General features: G+C 50.7%; 2 protein-coding genes across 2 annotated transcripts; both read left to right on the top strand.

Annotated features, from left to right (window-relative positions):
* The first annotated feature begins 4,779 nt into the window (after nt 1-4,779).
* On the top strand, nt 4,780-16,245 carry MCM3 (minichromosome maintenance complex component 3). Its single transcript, XM_056488438.1, has 17 exons — nt 4,780-5,088; nt 5,539-5,651; nt 6,178-6,386; nt 6,914-7,044; nt 7,225-7,463; nt 8,114-8,222; nt 8,799-8,952; nt 10,030-10,161; nt 11,340-11,548; nt 12,440-12,614; nt 12,736-12,862; nt 13,778-13,928; nt 14,039-14,179; nt 14,389-14,495; nt 14,856-14,938; nt 15,468-15,543; nt 15,733-16,245. Exons 1-17 carry the CDS (start codon nt 5,008-5,010, stop codon nt 15,929-15,931), a joined length of 2,436 nt encoding a protein of 811 aa, XP_056344413.1. The 5' UTR covers nt 4,780-5,007; the 3' UTR covers nt 15,932-16,245.
* Nucleotides 16,246-20,532: 4,287 nt separating this feature from the next.
* Nucleotides 20,533-22,999, top strand: LOC130251364 (interleukin-17F-like). Its single transcript, XM_056487927.1, has 3 exons — nt 20,533-20,589; nt 21,496-21,716; nt 22,762-22,999. Exons 1-3 carry the CDS (start codon nt 20,566-20,568, stop codon nt 22,997-22,999), a joined length of 483 nt encoding a protein of 160 aa, XP_056343902.1. The 5' UTR covers nt 20,533-20,565.
* Nucleotides 23,000-26,683: the final 3,684 nt, after the last annotated feature.

Consider the following 26,683-nt stretch of genomic DNA (forward strand, 5'->3'; position numbering starts at 1 on the left):
GCTGGAGAGAGTCCACAGAAATGTTCCAAGGGCTGGAGCCCTCTGCTCTGGACCAGGCTGGGAGAGCTGGGGGTGCTCACCTGGAGAGGAGAAGGATCCAGGGAGAGCTCAGAGCCCCTTGCAGAGCCTGAAGGGGCTCCAGGAGACCTGGAGAGGGACTGGGGACAAGGGATGGAGGGACAGGACACAGGGAATGGGTGTAAAAGGGCAGTTAGATTAGATACTTGGAATAAATTCCTTCTAATAAGGGTGATGTATAGTTCCCTGGAAGTGTCCAAGGCCAGGCTGGATGGGGCTTGGAGCAGCCTGGGGTAGTGGGAGGTGTCCCTGCCCATGGCAGAGGGTGAAACTAGGTGTTCTTTTAGGTCCCATCTAGCCCAAACCATTCTGTGATTCTATGATTCTAAAGCTGGACATCACTTGCTGAAGTGACCAATGGATCCCACCCCAGGCCTGACAGCAGCTCCCAGGGATTCTCAGGAAGAGGCAGAGATGTTTTGCATACAGATGGGTGACTTCCAGGCTTGAGGGTGGAGAAAATGAGAGAATAGGAAAAAAAAAAAAAAAAAAAAGGAACCAGCTGTCACTTTAGTAACAGCCAGAAGTCATGAGAGCAGATGAGGAGACCAAAATAGCAACACCAAACCTCAGCTGTGTGCCTGGGCTCTTTGGACTTCCCTGCAAATGTGGTTGGGTTGCCCCACTCTGGAGCTTTGTTGTTGATTCAGCCACTCCTCTGGTTTTATTTGGAATTCAGTTTTCCCTATGCCTGCAGGCACGGCCTGTGTGGGTTTGTTTTGGTTTTCTATTAATTGCTGTGTTTTCCTCCTGCACAGCAGGAAGACAGGATGAATCCCCACAGCATCAGGAGCTGGACCACAACAAGATTTTATGTTCCCATCACTGTGCTAGGGCTGTGCTAGAGGCATCTGGGAGGAAAAACAAATCCATATGCTCTGGGCTGCTACTCTGGGAAGAAAGAAGGTGGTTCCAGCCCATCCAAACACACTGAAGGTCAGAGCTTTAACTCCTCACCCACTTTGCTGTGCTCTCCTGGTGAGACACCAGCAGCTCCCTGTGCCTTTCAGTAAAGAAATTCCATTTATACACCGTGATAGTAGTTTTCCATGTTTTTCTTCTTCACAACTAGGAAAAAAAAACAAGCTAGAAGCATTTAAATATTTACCAGAGTGCGTGGGAATAGCAAATCCTTCAAGAAAACAATGTCAGAAATGCCTGAGCTGGGTGAAGATGCAATGGGGTGAAATTCTCCAGCCTATGTTAGGGAAAAGGTCAGGAGAGAGGATTAAGAAGGGCTCCTCCAGCATTAAATTATTTGTGTGAGAGTGAATTCAAATCCTAGTTAGGGTTCACCTCCTGCAACTGCAGCTTCAGGAGAGCCCAGTAAATATAAATCTCTTTAATCCCTTGGAAAATGTAAAATTTATTCTGATGAAAACATTTCATAGGTGGTCTGACTTCTCCACATAATTTCAGTTCTAAAAAGTGACTTTTCTGCATTCTGAACATTGTATTCCATGTTGTTATCCTTCTATTTTATTACAAACAGATTAGAAACCTCCACTCCAATGTGTTGCTTGATGATCAGGTGGCACTCCATCGAATTTGGGGCACTCTCCCCCTGTTTTTGGAGCTGTAAATGAGCCACAAGCCTCCCACCCTGCCCTTCATGGGTGAGGCAAGGCTACTCAGCAGGAAAGCAAATAGATGGCAACTTGATAATTGAACCATGGCTTGAAAATTGACATTTAGTTGAACTAAGAGGAAAAAAAAACCAACAAAAAACAACAACAAAAATGGCATCAAAAACAACAACAACAAAATCCCACAACATCCCACAACAGTCTTAGAAGGATCACAGAAGGATCTCAGAAACCAAGTACAGGTGGATGCTGACACACAGAGGTGTGAGGAGGGGATGGGAAAATCCACACTGAGTGCTGTTGAAGTGCTGCAGCCAGCACCCCTCCTATAAAATTCACCCATGAAATTCCTCCTGCATCCACCCTTGGTCCTTGTGTTTCTCTGCAAGCCCTGCAGACCTGGCCCTCTGTGTGCTAAGTGCTTAATTCCTGTTTTTTTTTTTTTTTTCTAGTGGATAGGAAGTGCTAAATGTCCCTGTGAGCTTGTGCTGCCTTTTCACCCCCTAACCTCCAGAATGCAGCAGGGTGGAGAACCCAGGGAGATCTTGGGCACAATCCTGGGGAGTCCCAAAAGGCTCCTGCCTTCTTCCCAGCCGTCTCCACCTCTCTCCATCCCTCCTGCCCTGCTCCCATGAATTATTCAGGCACGCAGCAGTTGCTATAGGGCGCTGTCATGAATAACAACAGCGCTATTTTTATCCCGAACTCCTGTTACCTTGCGGCCAGGAGCTCCTGGCAGGAGGAAAAACGCAGCCATCCACAACATCTCTGCGGGCTGGGATTCGTTCTGACCACCCAAATGTGGGTGAGATCTTGTGCAGTCTGCATAGATGTGCCTGAATCCCACCCTGGAACCCGCTCTGTGTTTATATATATATATAATATTTTATTTTTTCCACCCATAATTTATTTTTTCCCACCCATATTTTATCTGAAGTGGACCACACTGCCTGTCCCTTGCTGGATTTAATATTCTGCCTGCTGCAGAGGGAGAAAAAGCATCTCAGAAATGAAATCTTGCATTGGGTTCTGAAAATTTATATGGGATAAATCATATTTCCTTTGGCGACTTACATGGATTCCTCCAGCCAGTTTAGATCCTCAGTGGATGATGTGCCCACTTTAAAAAAACAAACAAAACCACCATAAGCATATAAACATAAACATAAACAAAAACACTAAATTATAAATATAAATATAAATATAAATATAAATATAAATATAAATATAAATATAAATAGAAATAGAAATAGAAATAGAAATAGAAATAGAAATAGAAATAGAAATAGAAATATATGGAAATAGAAATATAGAAATAATAGAAATAGAAATAGAAATAGAAATAGAAATAGAAATAGAAATAGAAATAGAAATAGAAATAGAAATAGAAATAAATAGAAGTGCCAGGGCCACACGAATTGTTCCACACCAAAGGTTTTCTCTGTTCATTCTTTGTGCTTTTTCCACTCATGAAAACAAGAAATGTCCATCAAATCACAGGGAAGGGGTGGATTTGAGGAGCAGCTGGAGGGAAATTGGGTCCTGCTGAGTGTGCAGAAGCAGGGAGGGTATTCCAGCTGCAGGGAACATCTCTGGAGCTAGCAGGGCAACCTGGAAGATTAAAGAAGAAAAAAATGGAAAGGAAAAAGAAAAGAAAGCAAAAGGGAAAGGAAAAGGAAAAGGGGAAAAGGAAGAAAACAGCAACAGAGCATAAGGTCATTCATTTCTGCCAACCTGCCAAACTGAATACTCCATCAAATTATTCCAGAGGAACTAAAAGGCCTAAAAAGGAAACTCTGAACTTTCACTTTGACACAGAGCAATGTGAAAAAAACCTCTCAGGAGCAGGACAAACATCCAGGACTTGTGCTGCACATATCCCAACCTGGCCACAGAGTTACCAGGCATTTCCAGCCAGTGATCTGACCCAGAAAACGGGAAATGGGGCAAAGGTTGTTTCCTGCTCCTCTTCCGAAACTCAAACCGCAGCTGCTCCCTCCGGAGACATCGGGCAGCAGGAATTCTGTGCCTCAGCAACTGCACAGCCCAGCAGATCTCAGGGTTAATTTTTATTCCCAGGATTATTATCCTGGAAAAACTGCTGTGAGCTACAATATCCAGGGGACACAGCCAAGTTTGTGTGCCCGGTATGCCTTGCTGATGAAAATAGTTTTGTCATGCTTTTTATTCTTTTTCTATTTTTGAACAGAGTTTAGAGAAAGATTTTTAAGGGATACTGCAATGTTTTTTTTTAAGGGGGAGCAGCAGGTTTCTCTGTAGGCAGCAGCACCTTTTGGATCCTTAGGAGACTTAAAGGAGGCTTGGAAAAAAAGAAGGAAAGGGAGTTTTTGCAGATAGTCATAGGACAAGGGGGGACTGGTTTTTAACTTGCCAGAGGGCAGGGTTAGATGGAATATTGGGGGAAAAATCCTTCCCTGTGAGGGTGGGCAGGCCCTGGCACAGGTTGCTCAGAGAAGCTGTGGCTGCCCCTGGATCCCTGGCAGTGTCCAAGGCCAGGCTGGATGGGCTTGGAGCATCCTGGGATACAGTGGAAAGTGTCCCTGCCCATGACAGGGATGGAATGGGATGAGCTTTAAGGTCCCTTCCAACCCAAACCATTCTGTGATTTTAAGAAAAGTACAAAATCGCCTTTTCCACTCCAAATACCACGGGATCTACCGATTTTTTGTGTTCATCCCCAAACTGCGGGAATCACACCGGGACCACGTTACAGGAAAAAGCAACACCCACCCAGCCTGTAAACACCCGGAAATGGAACACCCCAAAATACAATATAAAAAAACCCCAAAACCCTAAATTAGCCCTTAATTAGTTTCTATTGGGTTTTTTCTTGGTTTGGGAATTTATCTGGGTAGTTTTGTTGTTCTTGTGTTTGCTTTTAAAATCTTTTTTTCCCTAAAGCGGCACGTTTAGACCCTCGGTAACTTCCAAGAGCCGGAGCCGGGATCCAATCCGATCCCTGGTACCTCTGACCCCACCCCTGCACTCTGATTGGCCGAAGCTTTTGTCCATAATTTTTATCGCTGTTCCATTGGCTGGCACTTGGCGTTAGTGACCAATCAGCAGCGGCGGGAGGCGGGGCGAGGGCGGGTTTCCCGCGCTGTGGCGGGAAGGGAGCCGCGTTTGGCGCGAAACGGGCGCGCGGCGGGGGCGGAGCGCGGGGTCTGAGCGGATTTCGGGGTCCGAGCGGATTTCGGGGTCCGAGCGGATTTCGGGGCCTGATCTCGGGGCCAGCCCGGCTCCGCTCGGCTCTCCCCGCCTCCCCGGCAGCAGCGGCAGCGGCAGCAGCGGCGCAGGGACCCGTCCCAGGGCGGCGGGAAGAATGGCGGCGCCGGCGGCCGGCCTGGAGGATGCGGAGCTGCGAGAGGCGCAGCGCGATTACCTCGATTTCCTGGACGATGAGGTGAGATGAGCTGGGTGCTGAGTCCCCCTCCATGCCCCCTGGGCTGGGGAACGCCTGATTTGTGTCCCCGTGTCCCCTCCCCCCTGTATCCTCGGGGAATGGGGAGCATCTCATCCCTGTGCGCCCCCGCCCCATGTCTGCTCCCGAAATTCGGGAACATCTGGTCCCTGTGCCTGTCTGTCCCCCCTGATCCATGTCCCCGGGAGTTGGGAACCACCTGATCCTCCCCGCCATGTTCCCCATGGGATTGGGAGAACCTGGTTCCTGTGTGCCCCCATTCCTGCCAGGGGTTATGGAGCAGCTGGTCCCTGTGTTACCCCTTCCTGCTTAGCCGGTGGGGTAAAGGGAGTCCAGCTCTGCAGGAATGGGCTCCTTGGGGGTTTTTTTCACACAGGCGGACATGCAAAGTGAGTTGCTTTTTGGGTCTCTTTCCCCTACTCCCACTTGCAGGAGGACCAAGGGATTTACCAGAGCAAGGTCCGGGACATGATCAGTGACAACCAGTATCGGCTCGTTGTCAACATCAACGACCTGCGGCGCAAGAACGAGAAGAGAGCCAGCAGGTGGGTGTGGGGCACCTGGGGCACTGGGCCTGAGAGGGGTTTCAACGGTCCAGCCCTGGTTCTGCTGGTCATTTGTCACAAGAAAGCACCAAACCGTGTCCTCTGTGAAAGCCAGGGCTTCCCCACCCTCATAGGGAAAAACTCCTTCCCAATGTCCCCATCAAACCCTTTTCTCTGGCAGCATGAAGCCGTTCTTCCATGTCCTCTTCCTCCATAGCCTTGTCCCCAGTCCCTCTCCAGCTGTCTTGGAGCCCCTTTAGGCACTGGAAGGGGCTCTGAGGTTTTCTCCAGGCTGAACAACCCTACCTCTCCCAGCCTTTTTGAGGATGCTCAGGGATATTTTGGACCAGCCTTGCCAATCTGCCAATTCCCCTCCTGTCTGTTGGTGCCAGTGCACTCACACAGAGCCGTGATGGATTTAGTTTTTTCACCTCCTGCTTCTGCTAAACTTGTGGAGCAGGTGGGGATGTGGGAAAGGTGTTGAGGAGAATTGACCCAGGTGCTTTGTCACCTCCCTGTGCTGCAGGCTCCTGAGCAATGCCTTCGAGGAGCTGATCGCCTTCCAGCGCGCCCTCAAGGATTTCGTGGCCTCCGTGGACGCCACCTATGCCAAGCAGTACGAGGACTTCTACATCGGGCTGGAGGGCAGCTTTGGCTCCAAGCACGTGTCCCCACGGACACTGACAGCCTGCTTCCTCAGCTCCATCGTCTGCGTGGAGGGCATCGTGACCAAGTGTGAGACGGGAGCGCGCCCGGGGCTGTGGCGTGGACAGGGACTTGGGACAAGGGTCTGGAGGGGCAGGACACAGGGAATGGCTTTACACTGACAGAGGGTAGGATTAGATGGGATATTGGGAAGGAATTGTTCTCTCTGAGGGTGGGGGGGCCCTGGCACACGGTGCCCAGAGAAGTTGTGGCTGTGCCTAGATCACTGGAAGTGTCCAAGGCCATGTTAGATGGGGCTTGCAGCAACCTGGGATAGTGGAAGGTGTCCCTGGCCATGGCAGGGAGTGAAACAGGATGATCTTGAATGTTTCTTTCAACCCAAACCATCCCATGATTCTCTGTCCTGGCAACCTGGGCTAGGGAGCTTGGCTGAAGGTCTTGAGTGTTGGGATGGTCTTTAAAATCAGCAAATCCTACCCATGTTTGACAGTGAGTTGTGACCCAAGTAATTTTAATGTTGGAGACCCCTTTGGGAGCTGTCTGCTGGCAGAGGGGTGGGACATCCCAGCCCCTAACTCTCTCTTTTCCACCCCCAGGCTCTCTGGTTCGTCCGAAAGTCGTCCGGAGTGTCCATTATTGCCCAGCTACCAAGAAAACAATCGAGCGCCGCTACACAGACATGACCTCCCTGGATGCTTTCCCATCCAGCTCCATCTACCCTACAAAGGTGAGGTGAAGCAGCAGCAGCTTCCTCTAGGGAGAATGTGCCAGCTTCAGTGTGGAGCTGGTGAGCCCCAGCCTCCATCCCAGCAGTGTTGTGCAGGTTGGGTGGTGCAGCCAGTGTTCCCCCTGCTCAGCTGACCCCACCTCTCCTCCCTGCTCTCCTGAATTTGTGTTCCTGCTCTAGGATGAAGAGAACAACCCACTGGAGACAGAGTATGGCCTCTCAGTGTACAAGGACCACCAGACCATCACCATCCAGGAGATGCCTGAGAAGGCGCCGGCAGGGCAGCTGCCCCGCTCGGTGGATGTGGTTCTGGACGATGACCTGGTGGACAGGGTGAAGCCTGGGGACCGTGTCCAGGTGGTGGGCACGTACCGCTGCCTGCCAGGGAAGAAGGGGGGCTACACTTCAGGCACTTTCAGGTGGGTCTTCAGCCCCCTCACCCTGTTTGGCTGGGTCTGTGGGAGGTGGCTGTCAGAGAGTTGGGTCAAACAGTGGAGTGGTTTGTACCTTGATCCGGTTGACCAGATGTGCTGAGTTAGAAAGGACCCACAAGGATCATCGAGTCCAGTTCCTGGCCCTGCACAGACACACCAGCAGTGCCACCCTGTGCAGCCCTGAGAGCATTGTCTAAACTCTCCTGGAGCTCTGGCAGCCTTGGGGCTGTGCCATTCCCTGGGGAGCTGTTCAGTGCCCCACCACCCTCTGGTGGAAGAACCTTTCCCTTATATCCAACCCAAATATCCCCTAACCCAGCTCCAGCCATTCCCTTGAGTCCGGAGGTCACCAGAGCGAGATTGGTGCCACTTCTCCACTTCTTGTAAGGAAGCTGTAGACTGGTGAGGTGCCCCCTCAATGTGCAGCTGTGACTTCCAGCAGTGCCCAGAAAGGTTTGGATGCTTTTAAAAGATGCTCCACTGATGATCCAGCACAGTCAGATCGAGGCTCCTACAGCTGTCAAGGCTTCCCACCTCCTTCCAAGGCTTCCTAGAGCCAGTGATGGCCCTGTGGAAGCTTCTGCTGTGCCTCTGTGGGGTTTGCAGAGCTGACCACAGCTGTGTCCCCTCTCCAGGACCATCCTCATTGCCTGCCACGTGAAGCAGATGAGCAAAGACGTCCGGCCTCTGTACTCTGCTTCAGACGTGGCCAAGATCAAGAGATTCAGCAAGAGCCGCTCCAAGGTACCTGAGTCCTGTGCCCAGGCATGAAGTTTCAGCTTGGCATGTGGTTGTGTTGGGTTACAAGTAACTCTTCAACCCTCTTAGCAGGCTGTTGGATTTTCTAACTCATTTTCTTTGTGTTTTCTGCTTAGACTGTGATCAGGCTCTGTTGTTGCTCTTGCTGCTTCTGTACTGCTTGCAGAGCATCCTTCCTGCTGGCAGCTCTGCTGTGTAGTGACCCTACCAGCAGGTTTCCAGGGAATTTCCTCTGCAGGAGAAACACCTCTTCTCTCACCCCAGACTGAGATAATGGGGTTCTGCCCCAGCCTCTCATGCTCAGAGAGGAGCAAGCCTTGCTCTCACTGCTTCCAGTGCTTGTTTGGGTGACAGTGACAAGATGCTCCTGGACTTGAGATCAATCCCACTGTGAAGGAAAACTCTGGCCAACAGTCTTCTCCTTTCCAAATAATTTTCACCCATGTGGCTCTGTGATAAGAATAAGCTGAAATTTGGGCTGAATGAAAACTTTTGAAGTATTGCTTGTTGTTGCTTGCTCCAGCCCACATGACAGGCCATGCTCTGCCTCTTCTGCCTTAGGATATCTTTGACCAGCTGGCCAGATCCCTGGCTCCCAGCATCCATGGGCATGAGTACATCAAGAAGGCCATTCTGTGCATGCTGCTGGGAGGGGTGGAGAAGATCCTGGAGAATGGGAGCCGCATCCGAGGAGACATCAACATCTTGCTGATAGGTGTGGGAGGGCTGGGCACCCTGGGCTGGTGGTGTTGGGGATGAGGTGGAGGATTCTGGATTTAGTTTTGGGGAGTAACTGAGGTTAGAAAGGACATCTGGAGGTCCCTGGTCCAGGGATGTGTGCCAGGCTGGGTGGGTGTCACTGGTAGGTCAGGTTGCTTTGGGGCTTGTCCAGTTGGGTTTGAACATACCCAGGGATGGAGATGTGTCCAAATGCACAAGAAAGATGTGGACCTGTTGGAGAGAGTGCAGAGGAAGCCTTGGACAGGAGTGCCAGGACTGGACCCCCCCCAACTCTGGAGCCAGGATGGAAGACCTGGGGTTGTTCAGCCTCGAGAAGTCCCCAGGGACATCTTGGAACTCTTCCCAGAGCCTAAAGGGGGCTCCATGAGAGCTGGAGAGGGACTTGGGACAGGGTCTGGAAGGACAGGACACAGGGAATGGCTTCCCACTGCCAGGGATGGATGGGATATTGGGAAGGAATTCTTGGCTGTGAGGGTGGGGAGGCCCTGGCACAGGGTGCCCAGAGAAGCTGTGGCTGCTCCTGGATCCCTGGAAGTGTCCAAGGCCAGGTTGGATGGGGCTTGGAGGAACCTGGGATAGTGGAAGGTGTCCTGGCCCATGGCAGGGAGTTGGAACAAGGTGATTTTTAATGTCCTTTCCAACCCAAACCATTCCATGGTTCTAGGGCATCCCATGACCTCTGTGAGCCATTATTCCAATGTTTGCCCATGGTCAAGGATACTTTTTTTTGTTGTTTTGTTCTGTCCCAGTGGGGTTTCCTGTATTCTGAATTGTCCCCATTGCCTCTTGTCCCATCCCCATCACCTCAAGCCTCTCATCTCCATTTTCCCTATTTCCTTCCATGGGATTACTGATAATGGTGGGAAGATCATCTGCTTACCTTATTTTATGAAGTCTTGAAGTATATTTATGAACAAAACCCTTCTGTCCCTTTCCCCTCCACCCACCCCTGCTCATAACTCCCCCAAACCAGACACGGGGTGATGGTGCAGTTGGTACCCAGGGGGTGATATTTATTTTTCCTAAACATGCCATTCATTCTCCATGCCAGGAGACCCTTCTGTGGCCAAATCCCAGCTGCTGAGGTATGTGCTGAGCACAGCTCCCAGGGCCATCCCCACCACGGGCAGGGGCTCCTCCGGCGTCGGTCTCACCGCCGCTGTCACCACGGACCAGGAGACAGGTGAGGAGATTGGGGTGATGGTTTTGACTCCTGGGAGGGGCTCTGTGACATCCAAGGCTCCTGATCTCGATGCTCTGGGAGGTCTTTTCCAACCCTGGTGGTTTTATGGTGCTCGTTCTGCAGTGACACTTGCAGGACTTGCTCCAACCAGAAGCTTTATGGTAATGATCATTTGGGATCATGGGATCCTGTGTTTTGGGATATTTTCTCCACCTCTCTTAGGTTTTCTTTACTCCTCTTCCACTTGGTGCCACATCTGAGGGCTAGCAGCAGCCTTCCTTGTGGGAAGACATTCCTAACCCTAATCCTCACCCTAAGCATCTCTGCTGTAGAGTTGAGTTGGAGAGCACCCCAGAAAGATGGTGCTGCTCCTTGAGGTTCACCCTCATCCCAGGGGTGAAGGATATGGCAGGGTGTTGGAGTCAGTGAGTCAGGGGTCTCTCTGAATTAATTCTTCAGAGAGAAATCAGAGTGCAGGGATTGAATTAAAGCCTTTGGATGGAATGAAGTATATTAAGCCACTCACACATAAAGTAGACACTCAAGTAGAGGTAAGTCAGTAATTTTAGGGCGAGTTCTAATACTTTTAGTAAGTGAAAGGGTTTAGATTCCAGAGTATCAGAGCGAGTTCTAGTGAAGGTTGAAACACACTGATATTTTCAGCAAAAGGCTCCAGGTCCACAGTTGTAGGCAGGACATAGACATAATAGAGCTATAGTGAGAATATGGCTTACATTTTTCAGATAAAACAAGATAGGTTGTATGTGTAGTCTTATACATAACCTGGTGTGCTAAGAAACTGGAATTCTAATAGGTTAAGGAGTGGTGGTCTGAGTGTGCATCTTAGCTTGTTGGAAAAAACCTATATAAGAGTATTGGGGAGAGTTGTTGCTTTTAGCCTTTGGCTTTGGCCAGGGCTTTTAGCCATTCTCTTATTGCCACTGCATTTGCCATTGCTACTGCTTTGCCATTGCTTGTCTGTGTGCATTTTGAGACTGATGTGCTTTGCAATAAATAACCTTTTTAGCTATCAGCTGCTTTGCTTATTTAAGATAACCCAAGGAAGCAGGAGCCAAGAGCTCTGGAGTTGGTGCCCTAGGGCACCAGAGGTCGAGAAGCTGCACAGCAGGGCAGAGGTGTGTGGGGTGGTGTCTGAGCCTGTTCCCGTCCCGCGGCAGGGGAGCGGCGGCTGGAGGCAGGAGCCATGGTGCTGGCAGACCGGGGCGTGGTGTGCATCGACGAGTTCGACAAGATGTCCGACCTGGACCGCACGGCCATCCACGAGGTGATGGAGCAGGGCCGGGTCACCATCGCCAAGGCCGGCATCCAGGCGCGCCTCAACTCGCGCTGCAGCGTCCTGGCTGCTGCCAACCCCGTCTACGGCCGGGTGAGTGCGGCTCTCGCCTCCCCTGGAGGAGGCAGGAGGATGGAGGAGGCAGCTGGTGAATTCCAAAAGATCCCCCCAGGTGTGGATGCGTGGCACAGCAAAGACCTTGTTGGTTTGGGGTCTGTTGTGGCTTTCCTAGAGGAGAGAGGAGCTCCTGGGGTTTCTCACCCTGTTTTGGTTCTGCCTCAGTGTTGGGGCAGCACAGTGGACCCTCATGCTGGTGGTGAGCCTCAGTCTTGGTGTCTGATCAGGGATTGCAAAAAATACTCATGTTCTTGGGAAATAAGAGCCTTGCAGGATGGGGAGAAGTGGCTGCACTGCTGCAGCAGGCTGGGTTTGGTGGGGTGTCCAGCTGCCAGGACATCCATCCATTCACATCCGTCCACCATCCATCCCGTCCACATCCATCCGTCCACCATCCATCCCGTCCACATCCATCCGTCCACATCCATCTATCTATGCATTCATCCATCCATCCATCCATCCACATCTATTCATCCATCCATTCACATCCAATCACCCATGCATCCATCACCCATGCATCCATCACCCATGCATCTATCACCCATGCATCCATCCATCCATCCATCCGTCCGTCCGTCCACATCCCTCCTTCCATGCCTCCATCCATCTATGCATCCATCCATCCATCCATCCATTCACATCCATCCATTCATTCACATCCATCCATCCATGCATCCATCATGCATCCATCCATCACCCATCCATCATCCATCCATCCATCCCTCATACATCCATCCATCCATCCATCCATCCATCCATCCATCCCTCCATCCTTTCAGGCCTTGCTCCAGCAGGTCCCCCACCCCTCCCTGCAGCCAGGAGTGACCCCGAGTGCCTGCTGTGACCCCTGGCTCTGTCCCTCCCCAGTATGACCAGTACAAGACGCCCATGGAGAACATTGGCCTGCAGGACTCGCTGCTGTCCCGTTTTGACCTGCTCTTCATCGTGCTGGACCAGATGGACCCCGAGCAGGACAGGGAGATCTCAGACCACGTCCTGAGGATGCACCGCTACCGCAACCCCAACGAGCAGGATGGGGACGGTCAGTGCCCTCCCTCCTCAAGGGCCACCCCTCGGTGGCAGCTCCTGGGGCTGTTTCTGGGGTCTGTTACAAGTTGCTCCAGATGGTAAAATCCTGTTATCTGTGACATTCCCCTTTGCAGCCATGCCCCTGGGCAGTGCTGTGGAGATGCTGGCTACAGATGACCCTGACTTTGTGCAGGAGGAGGAGCAGGAGCTGCAGATCTATGAGAAACACGATGACCTCCTGCACGGGCCCAACCGCCGCAAGTGAGTCCTTGTGCCCTGCAGCTCCCTGAGGGTGTCCAGCCCCGAGGGTTCATGGTTTGGCCTGAGGATCCAGACAGTGCCAACAGCTGATCCATGTGTAGGATGCTAAGGGAGCCTTGCTTGATCTCTTGTGCCCGGCAGGTGGGGAACATCTGGAGCTGAATTCCCTACACAGGGATGTAAATGGATGGGAAGCCCATCCCCAGTGTGGGTAATGTGTGTTGTCCTGGTTTGAAGGACAGGTATCTGCCAATAAAGGCAGAAGCTTCTCTTTGAAATGGAGAATGTAAACTCCCTCCCTCCAAATTATTATAATTTTGAAATTAAGGGGCTCTCAGGCAAAGATAGGGGAATTAGGAATAACAGTTCTTTACTAGGAAAATTAAAATAGACATACAGTATTACAAAGAACAATCCCAAAAAAAAAGTCAGGGTGTTGGCACAGTCCCATTCAATGGTGGCTGCATCCTCCTGCAGTGGCAGATGTGGTTCAGCTGGAGCAGTGCTCCTGGAGAAGGTGCAGTTTCCTCTGAAGCTCCAGGGATGATGTGGAAAGGTCCAGTTTTCCTCTGGAATCCAGTGGCAAAGGCTGCTCTGCTGTTCCAAATCTCAGTTTTTCTCTGGGTAGGAAAGGCTTGGCTCCTCCCCTGGCTGGAGCATCTCCCAGTGGGATGATGGAATTTTATCAGTCATGCCCTGGGACTCACTGGCCATGAACAGGAGATATCTCCTGGAGGGAGGATGGGCTGTGGGAAAGATAAAGATGATTGCCCAGCTGGTTTAAAGATGGCCCATGAGCAGATAATGTGTGCCAGGAGATCAGGGTCACTGCCCCAGCTGGTTTAACAGATGGGGACAGAATACACATTGCTGGCCACATCAGCCCAACACGTGTGTGTTTGTGCATTCCTGCAGGGAGAAGGTGGTCAGCATGGAGTTCATGAGGAAGTACATCCACGTGGCCAAGATGATCAAGCCCGTGCTGACCGAGGAGTCGGCGAGTTACATCGCTGAGGAGTATTCCCGCCTGCGCAGCCAGAGCCAGACCAACTCCGACCTGGCCAGGGTGAGCAGCTCCCCCTTGGGCCAGGAGCAGGGAAACTGAGGCACAGGCCTCTCTTCTTACTGCACCTTGGATGTGGCACCTCTGGGTGACCCCTCTGTCTGTGCCCCCAGACCTCCCCCATCACAGCCCGGACCCTGGAGACCCTGATCCGCCTCTCCACAGCCCACGCCAAGGCCAGGATGAACAAGACTGTGGATCTGCAGGATGCTGAGGCAGCTCTGGAGCTGGTGCAGTTTGCCTACTTCAAAAAGGTAGGGGGAAGATTTCTCTCTGTTCCCAGGGGATCCTGAGGTTGTCATTGGAAAAGTTGGACTTGGTGCAAGCTGAGCACCCTGGGCTGCTGGTGTGAACACAGTGTGGGATCAGGCCACCACTTTGGGATTTTGGGGGCTTGGGGTTGGTCCCTAAAAGCAGCTTGAGTGAAAATGAGGTCTGAGTCCATCCTGCCGTTGCCACACAGGTGCTGGAGAAGGAGAAGAAGCGCAGGAAGCCGGTGGAGGATGACTCAGAGACTGAGAAGGAGGAGGATCAGGAGTCTCAGGACAAGGAGGAGCGCAGGACAAGGAGGTAGGAGCCACAGTGGGAGGGACATGGTGCAAAGGGCACCAGACTCTTCTGAGGTTGCCACAGGCCTTGGGGAAATACTCCACATTTTGCTCAGCCAGGTGGTTTGTCCCACCCCATTTGTAATAGAGGGACATCATAATTCCATGGATAAGGAACTGGCTGGTTAGCACTGGCACAGGCTGCCCAGAGGAGCTGTGGCTGCCCTTGGAACTGTGGAAATGTCCAAGGCCAGGTTGGATGGGGCTTGGAGCAAGCTGGGATCGTGGAAGGTGTCCCTGCCCACAACAGAAAGTAGAACAAGATGATCTTTAAAGGCCTTTTCCAACCCAAACCCTTGGGTGACCTCTTTCCCCCTCCCAGAAGGAAGAAGGCACGCACAGAAGGTGAGGAGGGCTCCTACGACCCCTACGACTTCAGTGATGCTGAGGAGGAGATGCCACAGGGTGAGTCCCTGGGTCTGGTGACACCTGGCTCCTTCAGGGGGCTGCTGGGTCTGCACAGCCTGGGCAGCAGCAGTGCTGCTGTTACCTGTGGTCACTGGTGTGGTGCAGTACCATTCAGAGCCACAAATCCATATGGGACAAGGCTAGATGGGATACTTGGAAGGAATTTTTGGCTGTGAGGGTGGGGAGGCCCTGGAACTGGGTGCCCAGAGAAGCTGCAGCTGTTCCTGGATCCCTGGAAGTGCCTAAAGCCAGGTTGGATGGGGCTTGGAGCAACCTGGGATGGTGGAAGGTGTCTCTGCCCATGCCAGGAGTGGAACTGGATGAGCTTTAAGGTCCCTTCCTACCCAAACCATTCTGTGATTCTATTGTCTATTAATTTTTTTTTCCATCCACCTCCAAACTGCAGCATAAATAACAGTATTGAGAGGCATTTTGGCATCACCCCCCACCCTGAGCCCAGTACTTTTGCTCTCTGGACACTTGGTCACCAGGCACAGGGTGAAGGTGACTCTTCCTTCTGCTTCAGTTCAGGCACACCCTCCAAAAACACCCGAAGGCTCAGGAGCTGGTGAAGGGAAGAAGCTGGAGCTGGCTGAGCCAAGGTGAGTGGGGCTGTCCCTGTGTGTCCACCTCCCTCTGTGGCTCCAGGCTCTTGTCCCAAGCTGGAGATGCTCCCAGCTGTGATTTTTGACTTTCCTTCTGCTGGAATGGGGAAAGGCTGAAGCATCCTGGGCTGGGTGTGGAAGGATTTGTGTGCATTCTCCAAGGGTGACTCCCTCTCCCCTGACCAGGTTGAAAGCATTCAAGGCTGCTCTCCTGGAGGTGTTCAAGGCTTCCCATGCCCAGTCTGTGGGCCTGAAGAGCCTGATGGAATCCATCAACAAGGACAACCCCGAGCCCTTCTCAGCTGCTGAGGTGAAGCTGGCCCTGGCCCACATGCAGGATGACAACCAGGTCATGGTGTCTGATGACATTATCTTCTTAATCTGAGCCTCTGGGTGGAGGAGCCTGAGTTTTTTGTGGACTCTCAGCCTGGAGACTCTCTGTGTTTGAATGCTTCATGTGGCTGAGCTGGATTTTGGGGAGCTCAAGTCTCTGCACTTCCTTGCTGAAGAAAAGAGCCAGGAGCTCTGGAAGTTCTTGCTGTCTTCAGAGTGGAGAATTTGGGAAGAATTTGGTTTCTGCAAGGAGATGAGGGGAAAAACCTGGAAGAACATTGTCAGTATTTTTAATGTATTGTTTTTAGCTTTGGTGTTAATGACTTCCAGCTTTTAAATAAAAAAAATCTGAATTTAGGAATCCAACACTGAGTAGTGATGATGGGGAGCAACATGACAGCTCCACTGTTAATGAAGCTTTTTATTTACCCCTTTTTTTCCCATTTTGCCCCTATTATATAGCCTAGATCTGCTTGTCTCCCAGGGAAAAGCCTGTCCTGTTGGTTTGCCCTTCCCACCCATCTTGTGGAGGGTGATTCCTGGTAATGCAGGGCCAGGTGTAGTCTGACCTGGCTCAGCTTGAATTTCCAGATTTCACCCCTCTAATGGGGTTTTTTCCCTAGGGAAGGAACTTGGGGAGCTGCCCAGGGAATGTGTCCCTGGCACAGATGGATTCCATCTCTCCTGCTCCTGCCTTTGGCCTGGGATCATGTCCTGGGGATGGCAAACTTTCAAGGAAATCTGAACACACAATCAGACCAGTTCTGGCTGCTTGTGGTCCAGAGCTGCTTAAGGTTTGGGGTTTTTCTTTAATTTCTTTTTGTCCTGGTGATTTTGAGCTTTGGAGAAACCCCTTAAGAGGTTTGCTGTGGTTACTGCCCATCTCCAGACACTTGCACAGCTCCTGATCCTTTTCTGGGTGCCACAGATCTTTATTTGGGTTATAAAAATGTCTATCCTGTTCACCCCATGACTGGCTGTGTAGGGGGATGTAGGATCCCACTCTGGGGATACAGCTGCAGTTACACAGGTGGAGTTTGTGCTGCTGTGGAAGGAATTCAGCTGCCTGGTGAGCTCTAAAAGCCAGATTTGGGAGCTCCTCTCATCCAACACAGCCAGGACAGCAGGGCTGGAGGGGATTTTGCAGGTTTGAAGCCTTTTGGAGGTCTCTGGGTGGGTGTATTGTGCTGGTACAGAGCAACCTTGGACTGGCTCAAAACTGCAAAGACTGGTGGAAGTTGAACACAAATCCTCTTTGGAGATGGGGTGGGACAGCTGGGATTGTTCAGCCTGCAGAAGGCTCTGGAGAGACCTAAGAGCCCCTTCTAGAGCCTGAAGGGGCTCCAAGAGAGCTGGAGAGGGACTGGGGACAAGGGATGGAGGGACAGGACACAGGGAATGGCTCCCACTGCCAGAGGGCAGGGATGGATGGGATTTTGGGAAGGAATTCTTGGCTGTGAGGGTGGGGAGGGTGTCCCTGCATCCCTGGAAGTGTCCAAGGCCAGGTTCAATGGGGCTTGGAGATAGTGGAGGTGTCCCTGCCCATTCCATAATTCCATGATTTCGTGTTTTCCCTGCTCTTACAGCTGGGGAGCAGCTAACACTGAATTTCCCGTGGGAGGACACCAGGAGGAGCTCCAGGGTAGAGAAATCTGGTTATTTCCCTGTCCTGTAGCCCCGGGCTGTAGGCTGTGGGTGCCCACATCCCAGTGTGCTGGTGACCACCTCTGTGCATCCTTTGTAATTTGTTGGCAAGGAAAAAACTGCCAGAGGTGTCTGGAGAGGCAGGAACAAGCTGCTGGAAGTACAAACCATGTCCTGTGCTGCAGCTGAAATTTTATTTGAGGCTGTCATCTGGAGATTTTGGAGCTGCAATTTCAGCTTTTGGCTGCTGCAGGCTGTGGAAGTTCCTCTGAGCACCTGGGATAGTGGAAGGTGTCCCTGCCCATGGCAGGGGGTGGGACTGGATGGTCTTTAAGGTTATTTCCAACCCAAACTATTCTGTGATTCTATCATCCATGAAAACCTGAACTTAAGTGTGTAACATCCTGCTGTGCAAACAGTGCTGTTTCCTTATAGGAACTCAAGAGTAGAAGAGTTCTTGTAAGTGGAATTAAAATTCTCTTTTATCTCCAAGGCCTTGATGTGAGAGGGACAAGCTTTTTGAGATAATTTTATATTCCTATATATATGGAAAAAAAAATCTTTGTGAGGGTGGGGAGGCCCTGGCACAGTTTACCCAGAGAAGCTGTGGCTGCCCCTGGATCCCTGGAAGTGTCCAAGGCCAGGCTGGATGGAGCTTGGAGCAACCTGGGATAGAGGAAGGGGATTGGAACTGTGTGAGCTTTAATGTCCCTTCCCACCAGAGCCGTTCTGTGATTCTATAAATAAAAGTATTGTTTCCTCTCCTGTGATGATTCATATTTGTTGGCCTATTTTTGATTAAATTTCTTCAGTGAACTTCAACTCAAGCCAAGTTCAGTTGTAGGAAATTGTGGGTCAAAGAGGGAATCCCTGCTGAAGTTACAAGCTGCTGAAGACACAAGAAGTGAGTGGAAAGTGGTGGTGGGGGTTCATAATTTGGCATGATGACATCATTGCCTCATCACACATAAGCATTTCCACTCGACCCTGTTCCTGCACAATCCAACCCATTTTCATGGCAGTGCCCTTTCCTTTCACAGTGAGCACTCAGGGGGGAAAAAAGGAGGTCAGCTTCTGGGCTAAAAAAGTGGATTTCTGGTAATTCTGCCCTCTCTTGCTCTGTGTTGCATCTCAGTGATGCACTGGTGAATATCTGGGACAGTCAGAGTAGGAATGTGTGTCACAGCACTGCTGTGGCCTCAGGTGGGATTGGTAACCTGAAATGTGGCAAATGAGGATGAGGAGAGGTGCTGGGCTCTGAGATGTCAGACCACAAAGTCATGACAACATCCTGCAGTGATGTAAAGCATCAGTCACTGGAGATTTCTGCTGCTGTGATTCAAGAGTGGTGACAGAGCAGGGACCATTAGTCCCTTCTCCTTGGAAAGTTCTATGAATTTGTAACAGGTTTCTGATTTTTTTTGTAGCACTGAAAATGAATCTGTTGATTTCCTGGATGACTGAGGATGAATTTGTGTGAAGAGTTCTACACTTTAGTCCTTCCATAGCTTTGGAAAGTGTTTCTCTCAGGGATTTTCTCCACAAACAAGCTCCATAAAGTTATTTAGTGGTTTTTTTGGTTGTTTGTTTTTTTTTTTTTTCTGCCATAAAAATAGCTTTTGCTCCCAAAGAAACCTGCTGGTGCTCCAGGGAAACACCACATGCACTTGTCTTTCCAGTTGGTGGCTGCTCCTTTCTGGATCATGGGATGCAGAATCCTGTTTCCTCTTCTATTTTCATGCTTCCCCCTCCTATTAACCAGTAAGTGAGGATTGTGTGGTGGAGAGGGATTAAGTCTTCCATGAACACAAAGGAACAGAACCAGGTGGAGGAGTTCAAATGAAGCTTCTGGCCCAGCTCTTTCAGGGCTGTTCAAGGACCATGGTCAACCCAATCCCACCAAATCCCACATGAGTCCCACCAGACAAGTCAGGAGAAGCTTTCCTCACAAAACCCTGCTGGCTACAGGGCCTTGTGGCTTGTTAGGGTGTTCGGGATTGTGCCAGATTTATGGGATGTACAGCAGCAAGATGTGCAAGGAAAGGATAAAGAATCAGTCAGAAACTGTGTGTGGGAGTGCTAAAGATACCAAGATGGACTAGCTCCAGATTATTCTGTGGGTCTGGGCCCCTCCTGGTGCTCCAGCCCCTTCCCCAGCTCCATTTGCCACCAGGTATGTCCAAGGAGCCCATCCAGGAGAAATGCAGTTTAGCCAGGGCCAGAGAAGGGACAGGGGAGCAGAATTCCACCAGCACAGCTCAGGCTGGGACTGGGAGCCACAGCTGAGCCAGAACGGGGCTGCTGGTGGCCATGGCCAGTGGAGATGGGCAGGGCACTAACAGGGTGTGTAGGAATTTTCAGAATTCTCCACAATCACAGTGGGGAAGGCATCCCAGCTCCTGGAGCCCTGATATCCCCCAGGAGGATTTCCCATGGCACTCATTCCTGCAGGACACAGGGATCCCCAGGACCAGGTGGGTGCTTTGTGCAGCTGAAGGGAGGTTAAATGGTGAAGTTCCATGTCCTGCCCTCATTTTGAAACCCCTGTTGGGTGCCTGACCTTACAGCTCTCTGATCTCTGCTGTTGGGGTGATTTGAGGCACGTGGAAGTGCATCCACACGTGTTTATGGTGAAAGAACACTATTATTAGAAAGAGGGGGTGGGAAGGAGTAAAAAAAAAAACAAAAAAAAACCACCTGCTTGAACAGTTTGGTTTTTTTTCTTTTTTCTTTTTCTTTCTTTATCTCTTGATCTGCCCGAATAAATGGTATTGGCTGATTTGGGATGCTGGTAGTACTATCTGCCCTTCCCTTTTTTGGAGGTAGATGGGAGGAAGTGGGCTAGAAATTGCAATGTCAGCTGCTAACCTCGGGTCAGGTAAGCCAGCTGTGCAATGGAAAGGGTGGCAGTGCCTCAGCTTGGCTATAAAATGGAGAGCACAACTGGCTTTGAGACACAAGCAGGGTTGAAAGGGTCTCAGAGAAGGAGAATTCTCTTGTCCTGTCGCCCTAACATCCACCCAAAGCAGCAGGGAGGTTACTATGGCTTTCATCAGCTCTGCTGGGGTAAGTACTTATATTTAAAACAAAGGATAAGACTCTGCTGCAAGACAAAGCAGAGTGCAGATGCCCTGATTTGGGCAGAAAACCCTTTTAGTCTTGCTGGGAGCTGAATGGGATGCTGGGTGTGCCTGGTGCAGCTGCTTGGTGACTGAGTGGCAAGGGTGTGTTGGATTACCCATTATTTATTTATCTCTTGCTCATCACCTCTGCTGATGTGGGATTGGCACAGTCCTTTTTTTGCAGACAACATGCTATCAAAATTGCTGAAATTTCACTATGGATAATTTCACTGTGGATACCTAAGTATTTGAATTTCAGCCTGGGTAGCATTTGCAGCACTGTCAGCTCCTGTGATTTTCTTAAAAGCCCTGCATTTATTTTGTCTTGTTTTCAGGATCTGGACTTAATGATCCTTGTGGTTTCCTTTCAGTTTAGGATATTCTATGATTCTATTATTTATTTATTAAAAGTCTGCCTACTGGAAATGGCCCAAGAATCCCAGATTTTCTTGGGAAAAGGGGTATTTCCAGCAGATGGATGGCCTGTTGTTTCTGTCCTGAGAAAGCCATGGCTGGGCAAGGTTTTAAGCTTAGGCACAGGGCCAGCTGAGTCCTTACCCCAATTTTTACATGAAAAGATGGTGCTGTGTGACTGCAGAGTAGGATTGTCATAGCTTGTTGGACAGATGCTCTTGGTGCAAAATCCACTATGAACCAGAATTTCAATCAGAATTTAGCATCAGTTATGATGAGTTTTACTAACATCATTTTGCTATTTGCTCATCTTGGCCCATTTCACACAAATATGAGTGTGAAGATGGTGCAGTGATGATCCAGTCTAACCAAGACTTGGCTCTTTGTGCTCTCCCTCCTGACTGGGCAGGACTAACCACACCTTTCCCTCTCCCAGTTCAGATCACTGGTTTTGGTGCTGGTTTTAGCCCTCACTGTGAGGAGCTCACCCCACAGGAAAGCTGGTGCCTCTGCAAGGCTGAGGGAAGGCTGCCCTGACCAAAAGGATCCCAAATTCCCCACGACAGTGAGAGTTGACATTCGGATCAGCAGCTCAGAGCGCGCCTTGGGGGTGGTGCACGACATCAGGAACCGCTCCCTCGCCCCCTGGGATTACAGGTAACTGCTCAGCTTCCTCTGAGCTGTGAGGGCTGGGTCACAGGTGGTTTTGGTGGGGCTGTGGTTCGTCCTTCAGAGTCCCAGGAATATTGCAAACACTTCTTGACACGCCCTGATCTGTTAGGGGGAGATTTCTTCAAGAGGAACTGTTTGCGGTGCGAGGGGATATCATTGGAGTGGTTTCTAATCATCCTGTCAGTCTTTGTTAATCACAGAATCATTTAGGTTGGAAAAGCCCTCTGTGGTCTTTGAGTCCAACTGTTCCCCAGCACTGCCAAGGCCATCACTGACCCATGTCCCCAAGTGCCACATGTACGTGGCTTTTAAATCCCTGCAGGGATGGGGACTCCACCACCTCCCTGGGCAGCTGTGCCAAGCCTTAACAATCCTTTCAGGGAAGAAATCTTTCTTAATATCCAATCTAAACATCCCCTGGAGCAACTTGAGGCTGTTTCCTCAGAGGGAGCAGAGTCTGATCCCTCCCTGGCTGTCCCCTCCTGTCAGGGAGCTGTGCAGAGCCACAAGGTTCCCCCTGAGCCTCCTTTTCTCCAGGCTGAGCCCCTTTCCAGCTCCCTCAGCCTCTCCTGGTGCTCCAGCCCCTTCCCCACCTCTTCTGAGCAGCTTCCCAACCCCTTTGCCCCAAGCCTGTAGTGCTGCATGGAGTTGAAATAATGATGAAATTAATGAAAAAATTAATTATTCCTCTAGGAACTGAATGATGTGAGTACGTTGACATTTCACATTTTCCTAACAGAAAGAAACATCCAAATGCCAAAATTAAAATCAAACAAAAAAAAATAATAGGCAAGTTATGAGTTCTTTATTAGTTAACCGAGCTTCATTCCATTCATCAGCTCCCAAAGAACGATGCAGCAATATCACCAATCAGTGGAATCAATGCTGATTCCATTCCTAGGCAATCATTGTAACAACATTCAGGATAAGGAAATCCTGCGGGAGCACACAGGCGAATAGGATGATGCACATATAAACACGCAGATCCTGCCAAACCACAACTAAACCAGTTTTGTGTCTCCGTGCCCAGGCTGGACGAGGACCCCACGCGCTTCCCGCGGGTGATCGCCCACGCCCGGTGCCGCCTGTCGGGCTGTGCGAGCCCCCTGGGGCAGGAGGACCGCAGCCTCAACTCGGTGCCCATCCAGCAGCAGATCCTGGTGCTGCGGCGGGAGCAGCGCGGCTGCGAGCCCTCCTACCGCCTGGAGAAGCGCCTGGTCACCGTGGGCTGCACCTGTGTCACCCCCGTGCTGCAGCACCAGTCCTAGCGGCAGCCTGCAGGGCAGGCAGCGCATCCCGGGAGATGGAGGGTTCCCCGCAAAAACCCCGCCGCTGGAACCCCGCAGCCGCCCGCCGCGCACCCCGGGAATTCGGAACCCCCGTAAAAACCCTCCGGGAATTCGGAACTCCCGTAAAAACCCTCCGGGAATTCGGAACTCCCATAAAAACCCTCAGCCGCGCACCCCGGGAATTCGGAACTCCCGTAAAAACCCTCCGGGAATTCGGAACTCCCGTAAAAACCCTCCGGGAATTCGGAACCCCCGTAAAAACCCTCAGCCGCGCATCCCGGGAATTCGGAACCCCCATGAAAACCCTCCGGGAATTCGGAACCCCCGTAAAAACCCTCCGGGAATTCGGAACTCCCGTAAAAACCCTCCGGGAATTCGGAACCCCCGTAAAAACCCTCAGCCGCGCATCCCGGGAATTCGGAACTCCCATAAAAACCCTCCGGGAATTCGGAACTCCCATAAAAACCCTCAGCCGCGCACCCCGGGAATTCGGAACTCCCATAAAAACCCTCAGCCGCGCACCCCGGGAATTCGGAACTCCCGTAAAAACCCTCCGGGAATTCGGAACTCCCATAAAAACCCTCAGCCGCGTATCCCGGGAATTCGGAACTCCCATAAAAACCCTCCGGGAATTCGGAACTCCCATAAAAACCCTCAGCCGCGCATCCCGGGAATTCGGAACTCCCATAAAAACCCTCCGGGAATTCGGAACTCCCATAAAAACCCTCCGGGAATTCGGAACTCCCGTAAAAACCCTCCGGGAATTCGGAACCCCCGTAAAAACCCTCCGGGAATTCGGAACTCCCATAAAAACCCTCCGGGAATTCGGAACCCCCATGAAAACCCTCCGGGAATTCGGAACCCCCATAAAAACCCTCAGCCGCGCATCCCGGGAATTCGGAACTCCCATAAAAACCCTCCGGGAATTCGGAACCCCCATAAAAACCCTCCGGGAATTCGGAACTCCCATAAAAACCCTCAGCCGCGCATCCCGGGAATTCGGAACTCCAAATCCGAGCAAATCGCCTCCTGAAAGTCACGGTTCTTGCTGGGTCTTAGGATGGAGGAAGAGTTTTGTTTGTTTGTGAGAGGGGAATGCAGTGCTTTTTAAAAATTTATTTTTCATTGTGGTTTACTAATCAAATTAATTAGAGTTTCCAAAGTTGTCCTCGGCAGTAGGTTGCCCTAATTGAATCCATGCCTACCAGCACTGCCACAAATAATTCCTCATCTTGCACCTTCTCTCTCCCTTCTTCATCTCAGTCCCATTTCCCTTCTCTGGCCATCCCTGCTCGCTGGTGTCAGTCAGACATTGGTGCCACCAGGCCTGGTTGTCTGGGTTTATGTCACTGCTGCAATTCATTTATTGCAAAACATTTTGGGAGGTAATTGATTCCACTTGTTGAGTGCTAAAATGGTAAGATATCTATATTTCTATTTATGTCTTCTATTTATGGCTGTATTTATGGCTCTGTGCATGCTCAGAGTATCAAAGAAATTATTAAATTTAATCTGTATTTATTCAATAACTTATGTGCTGAATAAAAGTAATATTTTATTTTAAAAAAATGGTTTTCCATGGTGCTTGAGAATGACAACAGACATGGAGAATGGGTTAGTGCTGCTGTAGCACTGAGAGATTTTGGCACAAATTGGGCATTTTCCTGTGCAGTGAGAGGAGTAAGAGGCAGCAGAAGAGAATTTGCAGCCTAAAAAGATGAAAAGACGCAGAGAAGAGGCTGAAAGGAGGGAAGGGAGGTTCTGCAGGCAGTGGTGGCAGTGGAATGAGGTTTCTTAGACCTTTGGGATGGTCTCTAGAGATGGTGGGAAAAGAGATGGGAGATGTCCAGGGCTGCAGCCAGAATTTGGGATGGTTCATCAGAGCTGGGAAAGGTCTGTCCTGTCCTCTTCCAGGCAAACATTCATCCCTTTAAACAACCTTCTCCTGCCCCAGCTGAATGGTTGTGTCTTAGGCTGCAATACAGGATGTGACCAGCAATGTGAATTCTGTCCCCATCTGTTAAACCAGCTGGGGCAGTGACCCTGATCTCCTGGCACACATTATCTGCTCATGGGCCATCTTTAAACCAGCTGGGCAATCATCTTTATCTTTCCCACAGCCCATCCTCCCTCCAGGAGATATCTCCTGTTCATGGCCACTGAGTCCCAGGGCATGACTGATAAAATTCCATCATCCCACTGGGAGATGCTCCAGCCAGGGGAGGAGCCAAGCCTTTCCTACCTAGAGAAAAACTGAGATTTGGAACAGCAGAGCAGCCTTTTCCACTGGATTCCAGAGGAAAACTGGACCTTTCCACATCATCCCTGGAGCTTCAGAGGAAACTGCACCTTCTCCAGGAGCACTGCTCCAGCTGAACCACATCTGCCCCTGCAGGAGGATGCAGCCACCATTGAATGGGACTGTGCCAACACCCTGACTGACTGACGGGTGTCAGCTTGGATTCTGACTCTGGCAGGGTTTGGGATTGTTCTTTGTAATACTGCATTTCTATTTTAATTTTCCTAGTAAGGAACTGTTATTCCTAATTCCCATATCTTTGCCTGAGAGCCCCTTCATTTCAAAATTATAATAATAATTTGGAGGGAGGGGGTTTACATTCTCCATTTGAAAGAGAAGCTCCTGCCTTTATTGGCAGACACCTGTCCTTCAAACCAGGACAAGTTGGCTGAGCAGGAATGCAGGGAGAGCTCAGATGGCTCCATCTCACTGTTCCTCAGCCAGGTAAATCACAGTGCTGGCACTGAAGTGGTGGGTGAGGATCCCTCACACCAAAAAACCAGGAATTGTACTTGCAGGGCCTGGTTCCCTGCTGAGATGAGCTTCCTGCTTTAGGAAATGAGGAATTGCCCTTTCCCTCCCAGAGCTGCACAAGGAGCACTATTCAGGAGTTAGATTGGATGATCCTTGTATGTCCCTGAGGATATTCCATGACCCTATAACTATCTACTATTTTATCAATTACTGCAATATTGCTTTTTTTGACATTGCTCCTCTTTCTCCCACAGCTGGGCCAGGCTCTCAGACCTCTGATTTTGTTTCTGCTGCAGGAGGTTTCAAGCCTGTATTTCCTTTTTCATTTAAATCAGGCCAAACCTATGCAAGCATTCTAGTATTTCATTTTGACTGCACAGAAACCACGTTAAATCAGATCCACCTCGTGCAGACAGACCCTGGGTTTCCTCCCCAGGGTGGGCCAGGCAAGCTGTTGGGTCTAAATGACTCAAGGCCAGGTTGGATGGGGCTTTGGGCCACCTGGGACAGTGGAAGGTGTCCCTGCCCATGGCAGGGGGTGGAATGAGATGGGCTTTGAGTTCCCTTCCAACCCAGTTCAATGATCTGTGACTCTGTGATATCTCCTCTGGTGATTTTGTTGAGCTGGGCGTGCTCTGTGCCCCGTGGCTCACTGGGAGCCACCTCAACCATCTGTGGGTACCCTTCCCATCCAGTTACCAGCATCTGCACCCTTTGTGGCAGCAGCTGTTTCGTTATGATCACCAAGCTCTTCATGTGGTGCAGAGCCAGCCCCAGGAGGCGTCTCCTGCCCTCCTCCTGTAACCACTGACCAGGAAATTGCAACCCTCTTCTTACTCCTGACCTACTTCTCTCCACAAACCTGCCTGCTGGGGCTGCCCTCACTGGTT

The sequence above is a fragment of the Oenanthe melanoleuca genome, chromosome 3, assembly GCF_029582105.1.
Source record: "Oenanthe melanoleuca isolate GR-GAL-2019-014 chromosome 3, OMel1.0, whole genome shotgun sequence".
Taxonomy (NCBI): domain Eukaryota; kingdom Metazoa; phylum Chordata; class Aves; order Passeriformes; family Muscicapidae; genus Oenanthe; species Oenanthe melanoleuca.

Bases quoted from the DNA above. Each gene is read 5' to 3' on its own strand.
- LOC130251364 (XM_056487927.1), top strand. From the start codon at position 20,566: ATGGCTTTCATCAGCTCTGCTGGG. The intron at 20,590-21,495 runs GTAAGTACTTAT...TCCCTCTCCCAG, and splicing joins CTTTCATCAGCTCTGCTGGG to TTCAGATCACTGGTTTTGGT. The intron at 21,717-22,761 runs GTAACTGCTCAG...CTCCGTGCCCAG, and splicing joins CTCGCCCCCTGGGATTACAG to GCTGGACGAGGACCCCACGC.
- MCM3 (XM_056488438.1), top strand. From the start codon at position 5,008: ATGGCGGCGCCGGCGGCCGGCCTGGAGGATGCGGAGCTGCGAGAGGCG. The intron at 5,652-6,177 runs GTGGGTGTGGGG...CCTGTGCTGCAG, and splicing joins AACGAGAAGAGAGCCAGCAG to GCTCCTGAGCAATGCCTTCG. The intron at 10,162-11,339 runs GTGAGGAGATTG...GTCCCGCGGCAG, and splicing joins CACCACGGACCAGGAGACAG to GGGAGCGGCGGCTGGAGGCA.